Raw genomic sequence first — 10,845 nt, forward strand, 5'->3', positions numbered from 1 at the left:
CTGCAGGGCTGAAGGTGCGCAGGAGGATCTGGGGATCTTTGAGGGATGCAGAGGCTCCATCCTCTGCTTGCCAACCTTCCAACGCTCTTGCTGCTGGGAAGTCTGAGGAGGGAAGTGCGGTGAGGAACGCTGGATGAGAGCTGTGGAAAACAGCTTCCTACTCTTGGTAGTGTTGAGGTGCGAAGGAAGAGATGAAATGTCCTAGAGGGATGGGGACAGCAACTGCTGCAGCTGAGAGAGCTGCCGTTCTGGTTGAAGAAAGCTCTCGCTAAGGCAGCCTGTTGTGCTGAACCTGTACAAACTGGGGGCCAGCACTGTCTGTTTGGGCTGTACACCTTGTACAGGCAACAGAGGCGGGCAATCGCCCGTTTACCTACTGCCTCCCACCAGCTCATAGTCCCAAACCTGAGGTGCACCCAACACGGAGCTGGTGTCTGTCACCACCGAGCACGGGGGAGGCTCTCTCTTCCTCTCCCCCATGTTGCACGTCTCTGTAGATGCCAGGCGTCCGTGTCATTGAGATGGACATTGCCAGGAACTGTCTCACATCACCCTTTTGAGCCCTCTTAAGTTGCTGATCAGTTGACATGAGAATGGGGTGGTGAGATCTTCACTGCTGGAAGTGAGCTGGAACCCACAGGTGACTTTGACAAGCCGTTGCCATCAGGAAAGTACCAGCACTCTTGAAAATATGTATGTTTTCTTAAAGTTAATTTTAAAAACTAAAAACGGTATGTTATAATAATGTTACAAACCAGATTTTACAGGTGTTTTTTTTTCCTTTTTCTCTCATCCCCCAGTTACTCCATTCGCCACTCCATAAGCATGCCTGCCATGAGGTAAGACGCTACCTGGATTCTCTTTGCTATGGGGATATTCAACAGTGTCACGAGGGGGGATTTTACCTACTTTGATCCTGATCCTGCAGTTTTTAGTTGGATGAGTAGTCCCACTTCAATCAATTAAGGTTATTCATGTAGATAAGGGCTGCCGGAGAGGCCATCTGTGGGTTTTTTTTCCTTTTAATTGTATTAACTGTTTAATCTCTTGTACAAGCCTTTGACTAAACGAAGCAGTTCTGAGAAGTATTTGGGTAGTTGATGATTGTTGGTATTACTAAATCTGAAATTCAGTTGTTTTGCTGTCTCTAGAACATCATCCAAAGCCCATTAACGTCACAGATGCTTTCTACTCCAGCAGGCTTTGGATCATTCTCCTGTGGAGGGATTTTATACGAGTGCTTTCATATTTTAATGGCTATAATCATGCTTTACTTGACTGCAGCCAAATATTGATGGCTGTTCAACTAAAGCTCCGACTGTTCTCAATAAAATTAGGATCTAGCTTTCTTTTTACCCCCTCAGCCTCTAAATATATTAATATCCCCACTTCTTGCCAAGCATGTGGAGAAAGCAAATCTAATATATGCTGGACACTAACTCATTCAGCTTCAGCAGGTGGACACTTTAAGGCAAGCATCCACCGGTGTGACCTATGGCTTAAACGTAGGTCATAAAACTCAAGTTTCTCTCTCCTTTTGACCCTTCTTGCAATATGAAAAGTTTGCCACCTGTTTAACAGAAATCAAAAGTAAACCTGCATTATTTTCCCAATTATTTCCAATTAGCATCTGTCCTTCCCTTAAGTTAGGGTCGGTTTGACTGGTGAGGGATGTGATGTAAATGGATGTGCAGAAATAGAGGCCACCATCGTGCTGCTGGTAAGTCCCCCCAGGATGTGCAAAGAGGATGAGTTGAACACCAGAGTTACAGCAGCTTTGGCTTCATGGCTTTGTGGAGTGAAGCCCAGGCTCCTGCAGGTTTGCCTTTCCCCGTGGACAGTACAGAGGTGTGGGTACCCTCCCTTATGGTGAAACATCACCGTTAGGTTTTATTTCATGTAGGAACAAATGGGTGTAGTGTCTGCAGTGCATCCTGTTGGCCTGTTGTCAGGAGGCACCCTGCCCTTCCAGTGGTTGTGGTTTCTGTCATCTCTTTCTGGCTGTACTGCTGGAGGGAGGGGACAGGCTTTTGGGGCTCACTCCAGCTCGCCTGCTTCTAGCAGGTCTTCCTGTGGGGAACCTGCTGCAAACAGGGGAGAAGAGACAACTAAGCAGCAACTTGAGCACAGATCTCTCTGGGGATCCGTACTCTAAAACGGCAGATGCATTATATTCCTAATATTATGTGGCAGATATTAGCGGTGTCAGTACGTTCTGTTTGCAGGAACAGATGTAAAAAATCGAATGCATTTAAAATGAGGGAAAAGCTATGTTTCAAGCTCTGGAGAAAGAAAGGAAGAACAAGGTTGTTAGGCAAGCCAGCAAACAAAATATGTGATTTGGTTTAAGAAGGAAAATCACAGCTGTTGCCTTTTTTTTTTTTTCACTTTAAAACAGCAGATGCATTATATTCCTAATATTATGTGGCAGATATTAGCGGTGTCAGTACGTTCTGTTTGCAGGAACAGATGTAAAAAATCGAATGCATTTAAAATGAGGGAAAAGCTATGTTTCAAGCTCTGGAGAAAGAAAGGAAGAACAAGGTTGTTAGGCAAGCCAGCAAACAAAATACGTGATTTGGTTTAAGAAGGAAAATCACAGCTGTTGCCTTTTTTTTTTTAATTCTTTTATGGTATGTTCAACCCGCGGTTTTCACAAAAAGAGCGTTGTGTTCTGTTCTAACAGGGAGTGAACAGCAGAGAGCAGCTTAGCTTTGTCAGAAGGAAAAGTGTCCCCAAAGTCTTTGTGACCTGCAGTCACAAAATCATGGAGTGTGGGAGGGCCAGGATTCCTGAAAAGTATTTGGGACCCGCTTCCTATGTAGTTCTAATCTCCTTCATCATAGCCTTAGGACATTACATTGTCATCTTTTTAATTATGTAAATTATGAACTTACTCATCAGCTGAAAAAAAAAATATGTTAATTTCTTTATAGCAACACCACAAATGGATAAAACCATAGAAATGCCACGCTACAGCCAGCGTTCCCTGGTGGTTCTTCTGAGCCCACGCTAAATGAATGAGGGCAGACAGGCCCCTCGCTGGGTTCAATTACTGGGCAGATTCTGCTTTTGCAAATTTGTAGCTAAAAAATACTCATGTGATTACTGTAATTGGATTTGACTGACAGAGCACAAGGGACTGTTCGTACCCTGCTCGTCTATCAGCCTGTGCTGCAGGGCTGCCTTTGCTCTCCCTGAGCACTGTGGCCTGGTAAGAACTGGTTAAATTGTGGAATTACTCCATTACTTTTGTAACTGACTCTTCTTCTTTCCTTCCACTTTCTCCTAGGAATTCTCCAACTTTCAAATCGTTTGAGGAGAAGGTTGAGACGACTGTCACAAGCCTTAAGGTAAAAGAGGCAGAGTTACTGGCTGTGGGTGTTAAAGTGTCACAGATAAGTTGTCCCTATAATTTGTACAGGAGTCCAATTGAATTTAGAATCACAGAATCATCTAGATCATCAAGTCCAACCATTAACCTAACACTGCAAAACAACCACTGAACTACGTCCCTCAGCACCGTATTTAAACGTGTCCAGGGATGGTGATTCAACCCTGGGCAGCCTGTTCCAAAAACAACCACTGAACTATGTCCCTCAGCACCGTATTTAAACATGTCCCAGGAATGGTGATTCAACCCTGGGCAGCCTGTTCCAATGCTGGTGACCCTTTCAGTGAAGAAATTTTTCCTAATATCCAATTTAAACTTGAGGCCGTTTCCTCTTGTCCCGTCACTTGTTACCTGGGAGAACTTTATTATAGCTTGATATTTCTTTTTATGTTTCTAAATAAGCGTGTCCATCCAAGAATGCAGGGTGGCTCTATCGTTTTCAGATGGAGTGTTCAGGTTCATTGACAACTTCAAGTCACGAAAGTGTAGGGTGATGTCATCTCCACTGCGCTGTGTCAGAGAAGGAACCCTCACGGTGGTTTCACAGGGGGGAGGCTGCACCCCAGGGAGGACTGGGAGCACCCCAAGCAGCTAGAACAGAGCACAGACCTCTGCAGCCCCAGCTCAGCGCCTCTCTCCACCTCCACAGTCGTTCCTCTCACCTTCCCTGCAGATGCTCTTCATGCTCAGCCTCGCTGGAGGAGGAATCACTGATGCATGGGGTGCACCAGCTCGGAAGGGCTGAACTCCTGCCTGCAGCAGTCGAGCGTGGCGCTTGCTTATCCCTTGGTGTTCCTTCTGCCCCTTTAGGTAACCAATAGATAGTTTCTGACCCTCAGCACAGCCCACGAGACTGCTTACAGAGCTCTACCTCGAGAGGGGGACTTTTAATACGAGTGACTCAAACTGTCAGAGCAAATATCAAGCCTACTACTGCCTTATTTTATTGAACTTTCAAGGTAGGCAAGCTCCTGTGGTAGCTAACGAAACAAAGGATTACATAGGATTAACCCTTTGGAAACTTACTTAGGATGCAAAGTTCATTTAATTAAAATAATCTTCCTAAGCATTCGGTGGCTGACAGGCTGGAAAAATGCCAGCTTGTCTTTTAAGTCCTGCTGCAGTTCTAGGATGGAGTAAAAACTTTTGCCCTATTTTCAGGCTTGAACCAACTTTCGAGTGTGTGTATCAGCAAGCCAGAGCACAAGAGAATGTTCACTTACCAAGACAGCTTAGTCAAAACAGCTCTGTCACTTTGTCTTGACCATTTCCAATCATTAGATAAAGCTCTGTCTCTAGAGCTTTACAGTTAGGAAAACTCTATGTCAGAGATTTAGTCGTATTGGGGTTTAGTTTTAATACTTACTTAGATTTTCAAATTCAGCAAACAAGCATTTTGAAAGCAGCTGACCTGTGAGCCCGTTGTCATGTGTTTCATTAATGGGATCTGCTCTCTTTTCCTGCCCTCCCCACAGGACAATGCCGTGGGCGGTTTTATATTCCAGTATCTAAGGCAGCTACACATACCTAAAGGGAGACAAGCTGCTGGGTTTGTTCTTTGGTTACTGGTTCTGTCCAAAATCCCGGGAGGGTTTATGCAGTTCAGGAGCAGCTGTGGTACCACTGCTGGCTGTTGGGCCCCTTTGCTCAGGAAATGAACTGGTTCATTGTCACCCATCTCTTATCCAGCATCTGTGGAACTGGAAAAAGCAGTGAGACCAGTGAGCTACTCACACAGAGAACTGCCCAAAGTTTACTGGTAGGATCTAGGATCCTGCCTGGGACCTACTCAGGGACTGGTCCCTTTAAGCACGTGATAAATGCCCCAGGCAGATTTTATGATTGCAGCCTAGAAGTTTAGAAACTGCTGGAGGAAAGGGGTTGCTTTATTTGACTGTTTTTATGGCTTTTGTTCTAAGAAAAACCCCAAGCCCCACCTGGTCTCTGCCTGCTTTGACAGTTCCCAGCCCTCCGTGGCCACGGGGTGGAATGCAAACGGGACTTGCTGTTGTGTTTGTCTTGTTTCAGACCAAGGTGGGTGGGACAAGCCACCCAGGGGGCAGTTTTGAAGAAGTCCTCAGCTCTGCAGCCCACGCCAGCGCTCAGAGCTCTCTGGCTGGCACCCGACTCCCCGAGAGTGAAGAAGAGCTTCAGTGTTAGAGCCCCAGGCCCTCCTGAGCCTCACCTCCCTCTCTTCAGAGACTGATGACCAGCCAGTGATTTTTAGACCTCCCTTCGCCACCCAACTTGTGCAACAAGGTTTGGTCAGCTTTGGAAAACGGCTTCCCTGGCTTTGTGCTGGGGAAATGCTTCCTATTTGTATTTTGTAACCACATACAAGCCATTGACTTACAATGCTCTAAATTCTATGTTAAGTGACCAAAATAGTTTTTGTTTTCCTGTAATTTCCCTCTAACAATCTCCCAGCCTCTGTTTCTTATTTCTTTTCCTTTACTGTTTTCCATCTCCCCTCTCAGTGCCACATCAGACAGATGGACCTAGAGCTGTGCAAAGGTTGCTGCTGCCAGCAGCAGCCCATGTACCAGCTGTCTACCAGCCACACCAGGTGCCCTTTGCTCAGGAGTCTCTGTACATGATCTATTTCCTAACGGAATTAAATCACTTACTGTCACACAAAGTTTTTTCTCCTTCACTGGCACAGTCTGGCATTGCCCTCCCCTCGTTAGCCAGCAGAGCTGAGGACAGGAAGAGACCCCCAGTTATTCATAGAGAAACTGAACCGCTCAGAGCTGCTGATTTAAGACCATCGTTGCAGCTGGAAAGGCTTCAGTTTAAAAATATTTTCCCTTGCTTGCTCGCTGTGGTTTGGTAAGAATTGACAGGAGAAGTTAATCACAAAAGAAAGCGGAGCGGAGGGAACCTCTAATAATTTTGCCTCCGTGTCTTCCCCTCAAACATAAGGGAAGGTAAATTTCTGAGCCTCAGTCAGGATACGGCCTTAAGTGAGAGAACACAAACCCCAGCAACTGGCTGAAGACGTGCCATAGGCCAGAGAGCCCCTGCCTTCAGGCCGCATTTCAGAGCTGCTGAAATATAAACCCTGTGATCCCACCACACACAGGATGGGTAGGTACTTACTTCACTTTGGCTCTCAGATTTTCTTGTGCTTCACTCCAGAACGTAACTCCACCAACCGCGTGGTATCTGCTCCATCACCAGGAGCCAGTCGTGGCTCAGCTTTGCTTCAGCATGTTTTCCTGCCGCCTTTTAACATTTTTTTTTTTAGTAAGAGCAGCAACTTGTGACACTCTCTTGCTGTCTAGTGAGCACGTGCCAGTCTGCATGCTGCAACACTGGGTTCACCAGACTGGGATGAGCGTAACTTTACTCACAGAAGTACAAACAAGATGGAAAACAGTCTGGCTACTTGCAAAATGGATGCTTTCTTTTTTTAAGCATAAGCCAAAGCTTCAAATCGGTGTTAGTGAATCAAAACGTTACAGACTGCTTAAAATCTTGTGAGGAAACTTGGCTTTAAGTGATTTTTTTTTTCCTGTGTGGCTTTTGTTATAGATTTTACAAAGTCAGAAGTCCTTTTGTAATGTTCTACTGGACATAAGTTAACTTTGGACATTTATATCAAATGTCTCTTTAGTGCAGTTTTTTTTAGCATGGAAGCAAACCTAATTCTTTAAGTAGTTTTCTTCTAATAGTTTGCTAGCTTATTTTATGTGGGTTTGTGCATAAATGTGAATTTATTTAAATAAAGTACTACTAGTCAACTTAGTTTGTGTAAATGAAGTTATTGATATTCTTATTGAAAATAAATTTCTCTCTTACTCTTTTACACTTTGTGATGTTTTCTTTCTTTTGCTACGTTACTGCAGAATATCAAGGTAAATGACTGCAGAATATCAAGGTAAATTGAACATAATCTGCCAACAAACAGATTAAACAAGAACATAATCCACCATTCCTACAGTTTTTAAACAGGAGGTATTTAAATCCATACATACCTAGAAGTCACAGAACAAGACTTACCTGTCCCAGTCAGTGCATCAAGTGAACCAATTAGCTAAATTTTAAACTTACCTGAATCTCCCCAGTGGAGAATCTATCTGTAACTGAGACTGCCACCAATCAGAGGCCAATGAAAAACTCCAAACAAACTCACTCTAAATATTTGGTCCTTAACACAACCTCTGACCTGGGAGGTAACTACCCTGCCTGCTCCTGGCCAAGTGGTGCTGGGATTCTCAGCACTGAACGCACAGCAAATAATCTGCTGGCAGAATTAGGGAAGTTATGGGAGGAAAAATAATGCACAGAATATAAAACAAAGTATTTATTATAGCTACGGCATTTAGGAACACCTCAGGAAGGTGGCTGAGATGTAGCAGCTATTTTTTTATTCCTTTCTGTGTTAATCAGAGATACAAGCTGGAGTATTTCTGGGTGAACAAACCTTCCTGCAAAACAAAAGAAAGGGAAAGTTAATTAGAAATTAACTCTCATTTTCCTGTGGTTGGTAGTGAAAGGTTAGCAATGATGTTGCTTTAGGCTCAAAATAAATTCCAAATTATTTTAAGAAAGAGAATACTGCCATTTTACTCCAACGAGGGAAGAGTGTATGAATAGCTACAGCTATTTTTCCCTAAAAACTTGTAAAAATATTTCATGCTCTATTAAGACACTTAAGAGTTGAAAAAAGAACGTGCTGTGACCAGGACAACCCCACGGTACGTATCCTGCTCCAGGGAACCATCCCCAGTTACTGAGTTCTGCCAGGAGGGCAAAAAGATGTCAATTAGGAGATTAAATATTTCACCTATGTTGATGTTGTCCTTTCCCCCCCCCACCCCCTTCTTCCCTAATCAAATTATTTCATTTTTCAGAGAGCTCATTATTTCCCTGAGGAGTCCCCAAAGTATAAAAGGGACTGTCAGGGGCTGTGTTTGGTGACTGCTGGTCCTCCCCCTGAGTCTGTCCCTCGTTTTTTCCCCAGGATAGGATGACTTGGAGTCACAGTCCTCTTCTGGCATTCAACTCTCTTTGCTAAAATAGTACAAACTATTATTTTACCTATTTTTCTTTTCCACTATCAGTTTATTTTAAAGGATGAAAAGCAGTGGATAGAAAAAAAAAAAAAAGTACAATTACACCTAAAACATTTCACTGAGCTGGTTCTCACACCTTGGGCAGGTCCCACAAGACCACAGCTCCCCTTGGGGGAACAAATTTTACATCACGGGTTCATGAAACGTTACCAAAGCAGAAAAAAGCTGCTGGCAGAGCATCAGCAAAGGCTGGAGCCTCCTTCATACCCTCCAACAGTATATAGGGAGATCCTTAAACACAAGCAAGTGTAATGAAAGCTGGGCCTCCCTCCAGGTAAAAAGTGATGTAAAGGAAACTTGGCATAAATGAAATTCAGGTTCAATACGTACAGATAAATTTAAGTCATTTTCACGCTGCACTAAGATTCCCCAGAAATATTTAGGGTACTTGAGCAACGAGTAAAATAACTAGTTCTCATTTGCTCTGAATGTCTATCAGAAAAAAAAAAAAAGGCAATTTCTGTATTTCATTTCAATTATGAAAAAAAAAAAAAAGTCCAAAATGTCATACCAGCCGTCGAATCGTAGAAATCCTGCAGTCTGCCAGGTGTGTTTTCCAACTCTTCGTACTCCAAAGCTTGCAGTATCATCTCACACTGATCCAACTGTTTCACAAACTTGGCTTCTGCAGTAGACTGGTTTTCATATTCCTGAACAGATTTGCAGTGATAAGAAAAGAAAATGTGTTGTTCTGAAACAGTATTGGAAGCTCTTTATGTATCTAGAATTTTCTTCATTAGTACAAGCCACTCCCTAAATATTCATGACCGTTATGTCTTTCACACTCTTTTTAAGACTGCTATTCAGGAAAACACTTGAAATAAGTACACGCTAAATTTCTTTTAAATGTAATAGGAGTTAAGAACACAATTCTTTTGCTATTCTAATTCTAAGCATAACAAATGTTTTGGTGGAATCAGGGATGATACGGAGACAACCCTACACGATATACATAGTTAAATAATAGGTTCCATTTTACAACATTTTATATATAAAGATCTTTTCAGGCCTGGCTACAGCTGTAAACTACCACAGTGTGTGCCTATGCATTACCAGTACCTATTTTTAAGACCTATTTTTGCACTTTTCTCCACCACTTGTGGTTTTTATCAGGAATTTTCTTTACATTTCTCCTGTCACTCCTCCTTAATCTCTTTGGTCTAATCTGTCTGAGCTGCTTATGTCTTTATGTCTCTCCCAGGAGATAGGGAGGGGAGTCGTTAAGGGGTCTCCTCCCCTCCAGACTTCAAGCCCTTTAATACCTTCGCTATCTTTTCCCTCTCTCCAGGCATAGTCGGTACGTATTTGGGAGCCACTCACATTCCTAGTCAACTGGAACAATTCTGCTGTTATTTCCTCCCCGTGGTGGCTGCAGACAGGTTTGCTATCTCATTTTCTCTTTTCCAAATCTACTGCACTGTAGTTGATGTCCCAAACGCAGGAAGAGTTTTTCCTACTAAAAAACATGGCACCTCCTTCTGCCTCTTAAAAAGACAACCGTGCGTGTGGGTGTCACTCGCGGTGACAAGAGCCTGGGTTGTAATTCCAGCACAGTGATGCTCAGGTAAGTGCCACGGTCACTTCCTTGTCTGACAGACTACTAGGAGGCTGTTTGTCCTTGTGCTTATTGCTTTACACCTGGCAGTCAGAAATCCAGATTTCGATAGCCACCACTGATTCGTATACGACTCTACTTGGATTTGAACAACGCTTTGAAACTTCAAAGTTTCCATTACATTTTCATCGTTATTTTAGTAATCAATTTCATTTCAGCATTTTTACCTTCTTGTCCTCCTTTCAGTCTTAGCTTTTCCCCATCTTTAAATTGTTTAAATACTACTTCTTATTTTCTTAAACGTACTTATTTCTACTTTTTTTTCTTTTTTGGCCACCAAAGAGAACAAACCGTTGGCAGCATCACAAACGAGACCCTCAGGAGAACTATGGCTGTTTGTTTGCTCGTAAAGGTCTGTCCCACCTCCAGCAATTAATTGGAAGTATCAATCAGTTACCAACCTCTCATTTTCTGCCTTTTTTCTTTTCTGCCTTTTTTTTTTTTTCCCTTTTAAGCAGCATGCAGTTAAGACTAGAGGGACTACACGCGAATATTAGATTTTTAGGTTCCACTGGCTGCTCTGCGGGTTACACTCACACTGCTGCACTGCAGGCTCAACGCCAATAAATTATCCGTAAGGTAGAAACAAAAAACAAATGATCAGAAGTGTCCACATGCTAAATTATGGTTAATGAGAATGATAACAAGCTAACATGCTGACTGCACACTGACCCAGCTCTTATACAATCAGAAGAGAAAACTGTGGCAAAGGAAAACAATATGCTAAAAAAAAAAAAAAAAAAAAAAAAAAAAAAAAA

At 43.0% G+C, this 10,845-nt stretch overlaps 2 protein-coding genes across 5 annotated transcripts in view; one reads left to right on the forward strand and one right to left on the reverse strand.

The window, feature by feature from the left end:
* TPD52L1 (tumor protein D52-like 1) overlaps positions 1-7,141 on the forward strand; it is a 54,283-nt gene extending 47,142 nt beyond the window's left edge. For all 4 annotated transcript variants that reach the window (XM_014966356.1, XM_014966358.1, XM_014966359.1 and 1 more), the window contains 3 exons: positions 801-839; positions 3,293-3,353; positions 5,423-7,141. In XM_014966356.1, the coding sequence (XP_014821842.1) occupies positions 801-839; positions 3,293-3,353; positions 5,423-5,554 (232 nt within the window). In that variant the 3' untranslated portion in view covers positions 5,555-7,141. The remainder of the gene's footprint in view (positions 1-800; positions 840-3,292; positions 3,354-5,422) is intronic.
* Positions 7,142-7,685: 544 nt separating this feature from the next.
* The window catches only part of HDDC2 (HD domain containing 2), a 9,035-nt gene continuing 5,875 nt past the window's right edge, over positions 7,686-10,845 (reverse strand). The window contains exons 5-6 of the mRNA XM_014966360.1: positions 8,984-9,122; positions 7,686-7,824 (exon numbers count right to left, since the gene is read on the reverse strand). Coding sequence (XP_014821846.1) covers positions 7,730-7,824; positions 8,984-9,122 — 234 coding nt within the window. The 3' untranslated portion in view covers positions 7,686-7,729. The remainder of the gene's footprint in view (positions 7,825-8,983; positions 9,123-10,845) is intronic.

This window comes from Calidris pugnax, unplaced genomic scaffold (genome assembly GCF_001431845.1).
Source record: "Calidris pugnax isolate Ruff unplaced genomic scaffold, ASM143184v1 scaffold31, whole genome shotgun sequence".
In the NCBI taxonomy this organism is placed as follows: domain Eukaryota; kingdom Metazoa; phylum Chordata; class Aves; order Charadriiformes; family Scolopacidae; genus Calidris; species Calidris pugnax.